Here is a 16162-nt window from a genome sequence, read left to right as displayed (position 1 = left end):
GGACACCCTTGGGGAGGAGCATGTGCCTTAGCACTCTTGGGGGGATTTTTGGCAAAGACGACACCAGAAGGGGCTCTCCCTTTTCACGTCCACTGAAGGCCACTTCTCTTTCTTTGACACGTTCCCATAGCGGCCCCCCTTCCAGAGGGCCCTCAGGGACCCCCAAGCACCGTGCTGGAAAGTGGTGACAGCCCTCCGCCAGCAGTCTGTACAGCCTAGTCCCCGCTTCTGCCACGGTGACCTTGGGCAGGTCACCCAACCACTTGTGGCCACTGTTTTCTTCTCTACTTACATGCTGGACCCGTTAACCTTCACTCTGGCCACCCCCCCACACCTCTGCGGTTTGATGCCCAGGCCTGCACCCCAGGTGGGCGGGGCCTAGTGGTCGTGGGGAGCAGCCAAGGGCCCTGGTCTCTTAGGTGGAGAATCACTCAGTCACCTGCCTCTTCCCACGGATGCCCTTGTTTTGTACAGCACAGCTCCCCCTTTGATCCCACCCAAGCACCCCCTTAGGAGGAACCCTGAACACATTTTTATCTGGAGCAAATGCCCCAGATTCCTCCCTAATGATTTTATGTATGAAGCTCCAGAACTACCATTTCTTACTAGGCACTTTTATTAAACTCTTAGGACCATTCTATGTCATTACAATCCACTGCCCTACTCTTACTTAGTTCTTCAGCACAAAAGCATGGCAAACCTCAATGGCCATTAACCTCTCCCTTCAACAAAAGGAGACAGATGAAACAAGAGTGAAACTTACAGATGAAATCCAGTCTGTCACCTCTAGCAACAAGTGGTATCAGGAACCAGGTATCACTTGTCATCTAGGAGGGTACTCTGGCCACTAGATACTTCACAGAAGCATAGCAAAATTGAATTGCAGAAGTACTCTCCAGGGCTGATGGGGCCCTAGCCCAAACACTGGGTAACTAGCAGGGAAGACTCTCCATCACGAGGCTGGACATAACAAGTTGCCTTGGCCAAAGGCCTTTGAACGTGACTTAGCATCACAGAGCAGTACCCTCCACTCTAGGCTTCCCTGCTACCCAAGCAAGCTCATTAAGATTTGATTGTCTGTACAATCTGTCCACAGGAGGAGAATGTACAGTCCGTCAAACGGCTTGTTGTAAAGTGATATGCAGCCATCCTGGTACATCCAGGCCAGCATATTTGTTTCATGCGAACCCCCCTAGGGAGAGCATCCCTCACTGTGTGCTCACAGATGAGCTTTCTGAGTGTGCAGCTTTGGGAAACTCGGTCCTGAAGGGCAGGGGAGCCACATGCATCACCTTGAAAACCCCAGTGGACCACAATGGTTCATCAAAATAGTGTCATCCAGGGAGGCGTAATGAAAGAGTTAGCAACATGCTCAGAAGACCCAGAGATAACTCGGCATCTCACGCAGTCTGATACTTTCTATTAATGCAGTGTTTACAGTTAATCAGAGAAGTCAAGACTCATTTTGTAACAAGCCTGACTCACACAACAGTACACCATTAGTGTTCTCAGGTCTTTAGAATCCATCCATTCTCTTGGGGTAAAAGAAACAAAAACAAAAAACCCAAGTCTGTCAAATCTAAAGTATGCTGTATACTTTATTCTTTGCACAGAGCTAAGCTTCGGTCCAGCCTAAATTACTGTCATAGTATTTCCCATATGTCCTCACAACTGTCCAGAGCATCATGTTTATAGAGAGCTTTCACAGATCTCATATCACTAGGTCCCTACCACTTGACAGGATAGGCACTATTGCCTTCATTCATGTGTGAAGAAACTGAGCTCAGAGAGGTCCTGTGGCTTGTCAAGTTCATGGAGATAGTAGACTGCAGAGTTAGGATCATCTTCTATTCCGTGTTACATTGTCTGAACTCTATGTGATATTCCTATCTTGCTTCTCTAAAGAACCAGAATGTAATGAGTTAATTTTTCTAGAAGTATTTAACTTAAATATAGAAAGAACTAACTTATCATTCCTGGAATCAAATCATGGAATTCCCAGGGCTCACTGATCTCTCCAGCACCAAAGCAATCCAACCACAGAATGTTCTATCCACAACTGGTAGGAGCAAAGAAGTCACACTCCCTGAAAACTCAGTGATAAGCCCCTTTATATTCTTGCTGTCACACAGGCTGACCATCTCTGGAAGCCTGCAGTGGGAGACATAGGGGAGTGGGCTGTGCACAGGGCCTGCAGAGCCAAGGGAGATGTCCCCAGGCCAATGGCTCAGCCTGTGCTTCATTCCAGCAAGGGGCCCGTATGACTGGAGCTCTATGGTCAGATGGGACATCAGGGCTGAGCAACCTCTCCCACTGATAAATAATAATGCTCTTTGGGGATTTTTTAGAGGCAAACTGCATAGGGAGAAGAGAAAGAAAACAATGAAGTAGTGACTAATCAGAAATAGATCAGGGAAGGCGGCGGGGAGGGGGAAGGGGGGAAGAGTGTGGGAGGTAAATGACACCAAGCCCGGCAAGAACAATCACCAAATAAAGAGGTAAAGACTATGGAGAAAATCCTGTCACTTAGAGCCACTGTTTAATAGCATCAGCATTTCCCAGGGTCTATGAATAGGTTTCCATTTAAAAAAAATAAAAATAGACTAAGGAGGGTATACAGATGTCAAAGATCATATTCTCCCCAAATTCAAATTGTTAGAACATGGAATGCGTTTTCCGTGGAATACGTATGAACATTCAGTGAAACATTCAGAATCTAGCAGACGAGTATGGAAAACAACACTCCTAGTCCCTCAAAGAGCTACCAAGAGTTCCTCCAAACTCCTCCTTGAGCTTCCCACTCCCACGTTACAGGATACCCTGGAGACTTATCCATCGAACCAGATGGCCCACAGTCTACATGCAGCCCGCCTCCCGAACCTGCCCAACCCTGGCTGCTTCCAAGGCACCAGCTCCAAGTACAGATTCGGAGCAGCCACCCCCGGGCTGTGCCAGGGGCTCACTGAAGTCTAGCTGGACTCAGACCGGGTTTGAACAGGCCAAGGGCGACATGAGGCCTACTTATGGGGATTTATAAAAATAGAGACCTGTGACAGTAAAAATTAAAATATTTTAAAGATACCACTTTAGCATTTTTCATTTGTCATCTCCACAGTGTTTCATCTGCTGCTGGTGGCCTTGGGGGCAAACTGTCAACCTTGGTAATACACCTGCCTGCACCCAACATGCCCTCCTCTGGTCTTTCCCCTTCTCCTGCACCTGCCTATGGCCCCAGAGTGTTGCTGTCTATCCCTGGCTGCTTGGCAGTCCTGGGCCAGCACCCAGGGGTATCCAGCCGCATCCAAGGCCCAAACTAAGCTTTCCAGGTCTGGCTGCAAAAGGGTGCTGGGAATGGCGTGACAAGGGAAGGAAGGACATCGGGGTCCCAATCTTCAGCAGAAACAAGGCCCTCCCTACCAGTTGGCCCAGAACCTACCTGACATTCCACATTGCAGTAAAATGCCTGCTTGCATCTTCCACATTTGGACAATCCTTCTTTCCTTAAAAACAGAAAGGGCACTGTAGTGGCGAGAGGCACAGAAACGTGAAGCCGCACATTTTATCATGCAATAATAAAAGCCATCTGGTCGGGAAGCAGAGCCAAGATTCACCTTACCTTACTCTCCCACTGATAAAGTGGCATTTTCCCAAAGGAGAATTTTGACCAGATTCAGTCCTTGAGTAGGAGTAAGTTAGTACTTGCACCAACGTTTCCCAACCCTGACAGTGGGAAGGGCACCTTCCAAACTGATGAGCGGTGTGCTCTACGACTCGTGAGCCTGGCCCGGGGCACCAGAGCTTCCACATCACCTGTGGTAGTTTTGGGCAAGTCAAAGGCTCTTAGGTCCTATTTTCTCATGTAACAAAGAGGGACAGAGATAAACAAAACCATCTTAGAGGTCTGACCTCATACAGACAGAGGATTGGAGGCCACCTGCACTGGTGAAAATGCAGTGTGAGTGACAACCTTTATTATTTAGAAATGCAAGTGAGGCAGAAGATGGAACAGCATAAGTCAGTAATTACCATGCTGCCCAGAATGCCAAGTTTAAAAATAATGCAACCCTGGGGTGCCTACGTGGCTCAGTTGGTTGAGGTCATGATCTCAGGGTTCTATGATTGAGCCCTGCATCAGGCTCTGCACTTAGCATGGAGTCTGCTTACGATTTTCTCTCTCCCTCTGCCCCTGCCCCCACTCAAAATACATATATGTGTGTGTGTGTGTGTGTGTATGTATGCATATGTGTAATGCAACCCAGCAAGCAGAGACATATTCTTGGATAAAACATTACTGGATGTCAGGGCGCCTGGGTGGCTCAGTGGTTAAATGTCTGCCTTCGGCTCTGGTCATGATCCCAGGTCCTGGGATCGAGCCCCGCATCGGGCTCCCTGCTCGGTAGGAAACCTGCTTCTCCCTCTCCCACTCCCCCTGCTTGTGTTCCCTCTCTCACTGTCTTTCTCTCTGTCAAACAAATAAAATCTTAAAAAAAAAAAAATTACTGGATGTGATCGGTATCCGCACCACCTCGTCAGTGTACTGCACTGAGTGATTCTTCTGCCTCTTTGTAATGAGGTCAATACCCCCCCTTCCTTGACATATTACCTCCCTGCTTCCCATAAAGGATAGGGACTCGGTTGTTTCCCAACTGTCAGGTGCTAGTGTGTTTGTCGTGTTTGATAAGTCAAAGCTTTTTCAAAAACTCTGAAGCCACCGAATTAAACCCCACCAGACAGAAGCCTTAAACACATTCTTTTTGAGGGGCAGAATAACCGCATGGTTCAATCAGAGCGCGGTCTTCTGCCCACTGCCCTGAAGCCGGCCTTCCAACTTAAGGCAATGCCGCCGCCTTGCCACGAGGGGCGCTGTCGCCGCTGCCAGGGTCCGTACTGCAGTGCAGGCCCCCCACCCCACCCCCCAGAGCTCACCGGAGGAGCTGCTATTCTAGAATACACAGGGAATCACGCTGCAGAGTCCTCCTCTGCTCCTTGTCAGCGAGCGGCAGTCACCACACTACTCCCACGGAATCGAGACTGCTCCCAAAACGCTCCTGCTGGAGCTAAACAGACTGCCTTGCAGTTTTCATGACAGCACTTGCATTCCAAGAAGCAGACTGGAGAATGTGTGGGAGAAAAACACATCTTGTGGTTGAGGCATAAATAAATATCCCGAGTTTGCACATCTCAATAGTTTAAAAAGGAACTCACTGATTTGGCGGAGTGGATTCTCTAAAGTACGTCCCCTCAGCCCCCTGCCCCAGCCCCGACCCAAGGTGCACCTGAAGGGGTCCTGACTCTGACTTTGCATTTTGCAATAAAAGAGAAACGAGACGAATGGTCCCTGTTCTGTTGCATTTTATAATGAGGAAAAAGGACAGAGAGACTACAGAAACAACTGTGAAGTGACGTGTAAGCAAGTGCTAAGTGGCAGAGACCTTGCAGAACGCCAAGGGGATGGAAAGTAAAGAAGGGCCAAGTCAGGGATGGAACTTTAGAATTCTTTCCAAAAAGAGGTGCATGTGGAAATGGATAATGGATGGGTAGATGCTACCTCATAAAAAATGTCCATCTGAAGCAGTCGTTCATTAATGTTTGTTTTTGCAGGGGGAGAGGTCACAGAAGCTCTTTGAGAATTTGATTGAAGCTATTAATTCTCCCAACAACCCATCTTCTCCCCAACCCTTCAAAACAACAGGAAATTTTGTGAAATTTCAAGGGCTCTGAGCCACCTAAAGCCCATCCACAGACACTGAACGGCCTCTGAAACTAGAGTTAAGACCCCCTGATATAAAAGATGCGGAAAAGATCACAAAAATATCCTTATTAGCCCTAGATCATACCAAAAAGCAAGGATTCGGTGGCCTGTCCTGCAGAGGCAAACAGTAAAAGTTAATACGAAACCAAGGCTTATTTTTAGCCTCACGGTAACATCCCACCGGAGAGAAAAGGAAAAATTGGGCTCTCGAGAGCTAGGGAAGAACTCTAGTGGGATTTCATCAAAACCACAAATTGCCCAAAGGCCAGGCTTCATTCACCTTTGCCGGCTACCAAGTCCACAAGCCACAAACAACAAGAGACAGAAGGAAATGGCTAACTTTTAAGGGTTGGCAATTTGTTGCATAATTTCTAGAGTCTGTCCCAGTGGTTCTCAAATTGTGGTCTGGAGACTTCTAGGATCCTAGGAACCCTTTCCAGAAGTCAGTGGGGTCCAAACTACTTTCAAAGTAACACTACTGTCTTGACAACTCCATTGCAGCAGGTGTAAGGTGTAAAGGAGCCTTGGTACAAATCAAAGTAAATCAAGCTGTCCACGCGTCCCTGTATTCTTGACTTCCACAGGCTGAGTTAAGGGTGTGTGGGGAGGGGAGAACGTGAATTTTACTTAAGAATGTCCCCGATGAAGCAGTAACAAAAAATAATTTTGTTTAGTCTCACGCTTGGGTATGTATCTTCTGACGTTCTGTGATAAGTTGGGAAGGACGCATCAAGTGTTTCTTCCGACCCTGAAGCGCGATGGCGGAAACCACCTGTGTGAGCACTGGAGTCCTAAAGTGAACCATGCCCCCTTCCTCTTGGAATTCCATTTTTACCTGTAAGAACCATGTTACACAAACGGTGGTTATTTAGGCTTGAGGATTTGGCAGATACATGATGGAAATGAATGTCACTTCAAGGAAAACAACTGAAAATATGTGTGGCTCATGATAAAATGTAGGCTTTCAAGCAAATATGAGAATTTTGGAAAATAAGCCTCTGCCCCTGTGAGCTTGACAATCTCTCATGTGATGAGATTGCCAGGGATATTAACAATTGTGGGTTTTTTTCCCCTATGGTTTGATGAGGGGAAAAAACTTTTTTCCCCTATGGTTTGATGAGGGGAAAAAACTTACATCAACTTTTAGAATGCCTATATAATTCAGTGAACCAATGTTTTTCAAATGACAGGTGCATGATATTTTAAAAATAATGCATGGCTAAAAAAGTCATTCAAAGTGCAAGATAGACCAAGAGATTTCAGCGTAACAGAGCACATGAAGTTCACATCATGATACGGCTTCAGATTGCATATTAAAGGGCCTACCCTTTAAGACAAATTCATTTACCAAGTTTTAGTGAATCAAAATATATTCACAATTAACTGAAAAGGCTATTAAAATATGCCTCTCTGAAAACGTATCTATTTGAGGCTGGATTTTCTCCACATATTTCAACCAAAACTACATAATACCACAGACTGAATTCAGAAGTGTATTTGAGAATCCAGCTGTCTTCTGGAAATCCAAACATTAAAGAGATTTGTAAAACTGTGGAATACCACCACTATTCTCACTAATTCTTTTGTTCTGTAAAATAGTTCTCAAAAAAAAAAAAAAACCCACATTATGCTAGCAGTAATAGCTGTTGTCATTTTAAACTAATACTTTATAATTTTCTGTTTTAATTTCAAGTATGGTAAATATTGATAAACATAACCCATATGAACAAAAGCTCTTTGGAGTGCTCAATTTTTAAGAGTATAGAGGGATCCTTAAGACCAAAAAATAAGAAAACTGATCTATCTTAGTAAGTCCATCAGCTCTGTGAGAAAGACATTATTACTATTTTTCAAATGAACATAATGAGGATCCAAAGGTGAAATATCTAACCCAACGTGGTCATTCAGCAAGTAGGTAGCAGAATCAGAATTCACAAGCCGAGGTACAAATTTTGTCTTCATCATGCAAGAATATCCTTCCTTGAGTTATTGTGAGTTATTCAGGAGGATCTACTACATGAAGCAGGAATCCTCTACATGTTTGGATAACCGAATAGTAATAAAATACAAGGCGTTCTTTACTCTGGTTGGCATAACTTCTCAGTTCCAATGAAACCCCATTCATGCCACTTTGCTTCTAAAACCCAATGGGGAGAAGCCAGGATCATTTTTCAAAATGAGATTTCTGGAGGGAACACAAAGTGGGTTTCTCAACCAACAGTGTGACACAGTAACTGGTTCACTTAAAATGCACTGGAATGAAATAAGGATTGATTGTGTGTTTGGTCTGTGCAAACAAAGTCCTTCCCTGTCATTCAGTATAATACATCAAAGTGTTCCTCAGACAGACAGGGCGAGTCCAAGCTGGAGCATGTCCACTGGGAACTGGGTGACAGAATATTATAGTTCTTACAAACTACCAAAAAGCTATGCCTGGCTCTGGGGCAGATTTGACTGTGTGTACGCTCATTTAAGCAACTGCCTGGTTATATATGAATGTTCTTAACATCTTCCTGAGCCAGACTGCCTTCAGAGCAGAGAAGGAGAAAAGCTAAACCAGTTACTGATAGTGAAGAGCATACAAATCTACTTTGATCTACTTCAGTATGAGCAACCTTAGATGAGGTGGGGTGGTGGCAGGAGAGGGAGTTCTGTTTCCACTATCTAGATACGTACCTCAGTTCCTACCATAGCTAGGGAGAGATGTAAACTTTTCAAAGTAAGTCTAATGGTTGAAACTCAAAATTTGCTGAGCTGGTGCCTACATTGTGTGCGTGCTTGTGCGTGTCTGTGTGAGGAAGGAGGACACAGATTTTGTGAGTGGTTGACTATTGCTGACCGAGACATTTAGCCAGAGAGGAACCTGGGATATCATATGAGATATCCATTTTCACCGTAGGAACCTACAAGGAAGGCGTTTGGAATAAACTCTGTTCCTACAGAAGACGCAGCCATAAATCTTTCATTTGCAATGTAACCTGACCTGAATTGTCCAGGAGGTTTGGGGGAAAGACTGCAAAACAAAGAAAACAAAGTTCCTCTCAGAGAAAGACTAATAAAGGTCACTTGAAGGAATAAACTGAAATAACCCAAAAGGAATGGAACTCAAAGACAGTGAAGAGTGAATGCTACTAACCTCTCAGGGTGTCTCAACCCATGGGGGCCTGGGGGAGGACCCAGCAACTCCTATTCGATTAGCCTGTGCTGGGATTTTTAAAAAGCTCTCCAGGAGATTCTAATCAGCTTTCAGAAGGCAGAACCACCAGCCCAGGCCTATGGTAATCCTTTCGGGCTGAGTGTTTCTTTGGGTGCAGAAGTTGCTGACTAGTGTTGAGGAAATTCTCTGCAATGCAGATTGTTTGCAAGGTAACTCATCTTAAGAATGAGCGGCACATTCTGGATGTATTAGGTTGTTGAGCGACCTTGATGAATGTTAAGGTGAGAATAAAGTGGCTGACACTGTATTTTCTAACTATGCCAAGAAAGTATTTTAGAAGCCAGGTGCAAGCTTTAAAAAAGAGAGCTGAGGCTTTTTTTCCCACCTCCTCCTGATTTGGGCTTCACAATTTAGGGTGAATATGAGGAGTTACTTCCGCATCTCTCTAGCTCAAATCCTTTCCTCCTTCCGGTGCTTGAGGTGCTATGTGATCTTGGGCAAAGCATTAATCCTCTCTGGACCCTTTCCTCCACTGTAAAGATGCAGTTCCTGCCTCATAGGTTTGTTATGAAAATTAAAAGAAAATACAAGCGAAGTGTGCTATCACGCTTCTCATTAGCCTCCACTCTCGTTTTTTTTTTTTTTAAGTGGTATCAACTACTGAACTGTTTTCAGTACGATCTCATTCAGACTCCTATTTGCAGAGTTATGTTTCTGAAGTCTCTGTTTTATGGGCAAATATCTACCCTGCTATGAACGGAAGGACTCTTTGAACTTAAGAAACAATTCCATCCACAAAGGGAGGAAAGAAATGTTACAGGAAAGTGCAACTATTTGATTATCAGTGACTGGAACAGAACGCAGAAGACACGCTCCTGTCATTTTCTACTGAAGGAGACACATGCAGTGATTAATTTTCTTGCTTTTCAAATTTGGAAGCCATGAAGATCAACAAGTTAGAGATGTAATTAACAACTCCAGCTAGTTAATGCCTTGCCGCAGGTGCTGTTGGTCTAGATAAAAAGGATTTGATCCTGTAAGCTCCCCACTTTCTGCTACTGAAATGAATGCTTAGTGGGTTTCACCATGAAAGAAAAGGAGCCTGGCATGGAGGGGGTTTGCAATAACAATTACTTTTAACTAACGGTGACAGAAGAAGTGACAAGTATGCTCTGTTGAACAGAGGCAGCCCCAGCCAAATGAAAAAGAGAAAAGGAAAAAAGCCCAGCGGCGCAATATAACTTCACCATGGGTTGAAATAAGACAATCAGAAACAAAGTTAGCCTCCCACCCAGCGAGAGTGGTTACACTAGCAAATTTTTATTTGAGAGAAATAAAAATTGGAGGAATTGTGGCGGAACCCTATTATAACCCTGGTCAGGGGACAAGGATAATACTAAGGCTATAGGTTTTTGTGTAATCGTGAAAGATGCTCCGCATATCACTTTAATCCACAATGTAACAGTGAAACGGACCCACGTGCAGCGGGGAGCTTCTTCCCAGAGCCGCGCTGAACCTTCCCCTTCGCACTGGGCTTTGTTCTGAGGCTTGTTAAAAGTTAGAGCCCGGGGCCTCTTGGGGAAGCAGGAGATATTTAGGGCAGTAAGGTAGCAACTAATAGGTCTTCCCAACTATTGGAACAGGAGCCATGATTTACAAGGAGGACGCCGGGCTTGGTGGTCAGGGCAAAAAAAGGTTGGCCTTGCTATAAAATGTCACAGGGCAAGGAGGGGTGATGTAAGTCAAAGGGCAGTAATTTTCAGCGGTAAGTTCTGGGGCTCCACAGTGACTACAGTTAGTAACACAGCACTGTACACTTGAACGTTGCTGAGAGTAGATCCAAATGACACAAAAGTAAGTGTGTGAGGTGATATGTTAATTATCCTGACCTTAGTAATCACTCCATAATGTATATCGAATGGTCATGTTGTATACTTTAAATACATAGTTATATTTGTCAATTATTCCTGAATAAAGCTAACAAAATCTTGTAAAATGATTCCACACATCACTGATTCATTAAAAGTCAGCTCAGCAATGAAAAAACAAATGAGAACACTGATTTAGGATTTGTTGTAATGCAGGCTCTGGTGGAGATGAAATCTTTGTCTTAGGAAGAAAAAACAATTCATGAAGCTATGGACAGAGGAGAGAAATATTCAGCCTAAGGTACAGTGAACATGAAATTACTCTGTAGCTCCTGGATGATGCCTACAAGCCAACCTCACCTTGTAGGCCCTGTCAAATCCCCGACAGTTAAACCTGCCCAAAGAAGGCACACATGGGCTTGCAAAACTTAGCGTTTCCATTTGGAAACATTTTCTATCTTAACTTCTGTGCCAGATCCAAATGACACTTACTTGCTACTTTTATCTTTTACCTCTCTGACGCCCATGGACTGGGAAGTCAAAAGGAAGGAAACAACTCAGGCTTTTCTTGTTCACTTGCTCTCTCATAAAGGAACTGATGATAAATAACATGCACCATTTCTGCCGGTGGCTCAATAAGTGAGAGATGTTATCGTTAGTTCTCTGTAATGAATACCAATAATATTGGATTCCCCTATGACTGCTTTTGCCCTAACTTCTCCAACACCCAGGTGAGTCAATATCAAGGAAAAGGACAAAACCAAAGGCATATAAATTTAACTATTTAAAAACTTAAGCTGTTCCTCACAATATTGCTCACGTCAACATTCTGGCTGCAGAGTAAAAAACAAAAACAAAAACATGTAAAAATACCTTCACAACGTATTGCTAAATGTGAATTCCAGAACAGAGGTCAGGCCCTCTGCAGCCAAACATGAGAATGAACACCTTGCCCAACAAACAGGTGACCTGCTCTGAATCCTATTTACAAGAAAACACACCTTTTAAAACTGCTTACGGAAGAATTTTAATAGGTGACCCTCCCTCATCCCTTTGGCTTTATTTTCCGATAGACAATAAAATACTGAAATGCCAGTTTGTTGAGGTGAGTGACTCCACTGTGGACTGACTATACCTTGAGAACTTCAACCTTACCAGCTACTGTTTGAAGAGACTTGACATTTTTCTTTCAATCCTTATTGATTCCATGTGTATTTCTGAATTAAAAAGGACATTTTTTATACCACAAAACTTTGTACATGAAGCAGGAGAGAAATAAGTTAATCTACCTTAGCCAAGTAAGTTCTATTCAAAAAGTATTATTTTCTCTGTGTAAAATATTGTACCAGGTTCTGGAGGAACGATATTTTTATAATAGTTGAGCTATTTGGGGACAAAAACCCTACCTTCCTGCAAATGGTGGTAAATATAAATATCAGGCAAAATGATTCAGCATCCAAATGGCCTAAATGACATAGAATTGAGAGCAGGAAGCTACTCCTAGGATTGAACTCTTTAAGGACACAGAAGTTTGGGTATTGCAGAGAAAGCTGTCTTACTCATCTTTGAAGCCCCAGGGTTAGAACACAATGCCTAGAATAGCAAGAGTGCTCAAAAAATGTAAAAACTACTGTAAATATAAAATAATAACGAAATAAAACGAAGAGATTTGTGGGCTGAAGTATTTAAGAGGAGCTTTATAAAAAAGATGCAATTTGAGCTGGATCTCCCTTGAGAACAAACAGACATAAGGAGGTACAACATAGGGAAGGGAATCATTCAGAGAAAATGGTTACAAATGAGCAAAAGGAAGAATGAAGAATGACAGAGCACCTTTGTGGGATACTGGAAAGACCATCCAGATTGTGTTTAGGGTGTAACAGAGCAGGGAGGGATAATGCTGGTTAGTGTGGGAAGGGCACTTAATATGGAGGAGAACAGTCAAGATTTTGTCCTGAAGAAAATAGGAATCAATGAAGGGTTCTGCGAGTACTTGTAAGCCCTAAGAATGAGCAGAGTTATATATTTAGATATGTGAAGAGGCCTGTCCAAAGAGCCACTAGTAAAATAAGTTGCAGAAATGAGACGATTCACTCAATAATTATTTACCAAGGCAACAGAGACATAGGCCTGGGGCTAAGGGCTGGGGCAACACAGATGAATGAGACCTGGTTCCGGCACTCAGGAGCAAGTGTGCCCAAGGAAGTATTTTACGAGGTGCCCTGGAAGCAAAGACAAAGGGAGCTACTCCAGCCTGCAGAAATCAGGACAGACTTCTGAGAGTTAGCCAGGCAGAGGGACAGCAGGGGAGAATCAGCATGACACGTGCATTTGCCTATGCTCCTGTGTGTGTGTGTGTGTGAGTGTGTTTCCAGGAGTGAACAGAATCCTGCTGAGCACGTGGGATTCAAACCTCACGCCTGAAGCCTAGCCCTGGGGATTCCTCAGGAGGCAACCTTAACTCTAAGGCGGAGTCCTATTAGGGCATTCTCTGAAGATAGGCAGATAGAGAAGGTGGAGGGGAGCCTCTTGCCATGCTCTGAATCTAGAAAATACTTAGTAACTGGGTGTTTGGAAGGCCTGAACATGTGTGGAAATGAATTAAAAACTGAGTGAAATAAGTAGATTATTTCTAAATTCTAAATTTGTGAACCTCCAAGTTTCTAAGGTGAAAAAAACCTGTAAGTTTCCCTTCAAGTGATCTTTAGAAATATTTACTCAGATGTTTGAGTAGACTAAATTTCACTAACTTCCGAAAAATGTCTACCCAAAGCTGCAGCTGTTTTAACACCATGTGGGGAGGTTACAATTTCATTAGACCTCAGTATTTAATCAAAGCTCGCCCTGAGTTTGCAGAAGTCATGTCTTAGGGTGTGTGGTTAAATATTTTGGTTTGCTGAATTGTCTTTATGACCTACATGGATTATCATTTTTCAACCAAATAAAAGAAAGAAGAAAATACTCAACCTCCAAACCTTACTGCCTTCAACAACAACAAAAATCTGCTGAAACCTCACAAAGTTCAAGGCATTGTGGCTAAAATAAAGATGAAAAAAAAACCTGCTAGAATATAAGCTCCGTGATGGTAGGGATTTTTGTTCCTTTTTTTCACAGTCCTTTCCTAGGGACTTAGAACCCAGTGAGTGCTCCATAGACATAAATATTTGTTGACTACATTAAAAATAGAATCCCTGATCTCAAGGAGTTTACCATCTGCTCATAATTAAATGTCTCTTACTGTTGAGGTTTGAAGGCCATGGGAGGCGATCACTGTGAACAGATTTGTGCAATTGATGGATAAGAGCTTTCTCAGGTGTCTGTACTTCTGAAACAAATAATGCAACATATGTTAAGAAAAAAGAAAAAGAAGAAGATAGCAGGAGGGGAAGAATGAAGGGGAGTAAGTTGGAGGGGGAGACGAACCACGAGAGACGATGGACTCTGAAAAACAAACTGAGGGTTCTAGAGGGGAGAGGGTGGGGGGATGGGTTAGCCTAGTGATGGGTATTAGAGAGGGCACGTTCTGCGTGGAGCACTGGGTGTTATGCACAAACAATGAATCATGGAACACTGCATCCAAAACTAATGATGTAATGTATGGTGATTAACATAACAATAAAAAAATTTAAAAAAAGCTTTCTCAGGTGGCGCAGAGGCAAGTGTTTCCTATACAAACATCACAACAGTGAGTGCCATCAACAGCGTGAGCCCAGAACGCGCAGCCCTGAAGAGCCTCTGCTGGTACTCAAAAGACTGGAGAGAAAAGCCTCCTCCTGTTCAAGGTCTTTTCATTTTGCCACAAATTGCAATATAACTCCTTTCAAGTGCCAGGCTACAAAATCCTTGAGATTTTTTATTTGGCTCTGATGAAAACCTGTGTCCTGTTGGTCAGCCAGATTTTTCTCACCACCTCCCTACCCCAGGATATGCCTCTGTCTTCAAGCCCTGTTGTGAAATTCGCTTCTCCGGCGAGTTGCCTTCATTTCACCTCTTCTGCACAGTGAGTCAGGATCCCCTGGGCACTGACACATCTCCAGTAACCAGAATGCACTTGCTGATACACACCCGGCTCTTAGCTATCATCGTAGCAAGCGGATTCTTGGGACTAGAAACTTGCCAAAGAGAAGCATTTACAAATTCGCAGAGCCCCCCTTCCTATAAAAGTGACTCAAACTTATTTTAATAATATGCATGCGATATTTCCACTTAGTCATCTGAAACCCTCCACTTAGTGTACAAGAGTCACCAGATTTTGTTAATAAATTGGCACAAGGAGCTCCGTGCTATTTTTAAACTTTTGATTGAAGAAGAATCTGAGACACAGCTGGATTCTCAGCGAATGCATGGACTAGAAAGAGAAGTTGTTTCCTGAACCCTCAAGACTTTTTGGTATTATTTTCCTGCTAAATTGCATATTTCTGTCCTTCAGAGGAGTCTTGAAGAGATCGGATTTCCTTCTGTTCTATTGTGTTGGTGTGAACGCCTTTGCAATTGAAAAGGAGGCCTCTGAGGGTGGTAGGAACAGAGTCAGCTGAAGTTACACAAAGTGAGGTGTGTGGCTTTGTGACTGGTTAGAGCACCCGTGCTAATGAGGCCAAGGTCATGGGTTCAATCCCTGAAAAGGCAGTGACTTCAGTCAATTCGCTGCCAGAGCTCTGCACCCCTAAACTACCACAGATTTGCTAGAAACCCAAAGATGTGAAGTTGGGGATGTGGGTGGGAAAGGGGAGGCTGATAGAGAGGCTGACAATATCAGTCCCTTGAGAGGGGACAGAAACCTCTAGTCCTAGCACTGGCCATTCTCTGGGAATGAGGGGCCTCGCCCAGGGAACTGCTAGAGAAAACCAAGGAGCTGCCAGGCTGACTAGAAGAGGGCTCAAAGTCTGAATCTGGTCAAGTACAAGCAGGGTGCCCTGTTGTAGGTCTAGTTCCCTGGTGATGATCAAGACACACATATTCAAAGACTTGGAGGCAAACCCAGAGAGGGGCTCTGGGAGAGGAGCAGGAAATGAGAATGGGAAATCAATAACAGAGGGGAAATTCTTCTAAATCTAATTGGCCTTAAACAGAGCAGATGAAGCATGCCTGGAACTGAGAAATATGATTACCTCACTCTACATTTGAAGTCCAAAAAAAAAGGTATAGGTGTGGGGATGGGGAGTGACTTTAGTTATTAATGAATCCAAGAATATAAAAGGACATTTATGATTACTGATTGCCTCCTTGGGAAACAAAGTGGCATAAAATTGTAAGTATTTCATATTTTCCTTGTATTGACAAGAAAAAGAAAAGGGATATTAACCTAAGGCAAAAGAGAAAGTCAAAGACACCAAAATAAAGTAGATGAGGCACATGGCTGGCTGGGTCAGTAAAGCACGTGACTCT

General features: G+C 43.7%; 1 protein-coding gene across 8 annotated transcripts in view; it reads right to left on the bottom strand.

The window, feature by feature from the left end:
- The window catches only part of SMYD2 (SET and MYND domain containing 2), a 48575-nt gene that overhangs the window by 26059 nt on the left and 6354 nt on the right, over nt 1-16162 (bottom strand). For 3 of the 8 annotated variants that reach the window (XM_028125764.2, XM_028125767.2, XM_028125765.2), the window contains exon 2: nt 3437-3500. The exons of 3 other annotated variants lie outside the window; for them this stretch is intronic. In XM_028125764.2, coding sequence (XP_027981565.1) covers nt 3437-3500 — 64 coding nt within the window. Of the gene's footprint in view, nt 1-3436; nt 3501-3616; nt 3823-16162 lie in introns of those variants that run through there. 2 more of the 8 variants (XM_028125763.2, XM_028125766.2) reach the window with 2 other exon arrangements.

The sequence above is a fragment of the Eumetopias jubatus genome, unplaced genomic scaffold (assembly GCF_037043125.1).
Source record: "Eumetopias jubatus isolate StellerSeaLion01/CBP00866 unplaced genomic scaffold, mEumJub1_p1.0 scaffold_12, whole genome shotgun sequence".
NCBI lineage: Eukaryota > Metazoa > Chordata > Mammalia > Carnivora > Otariidae > Eumetopias > Eumetopias jubatus.
Note: the sequence above shows the minus strand (reverse complement) of the source record. Positions and strands in the feature narration are given on the sequence as shown.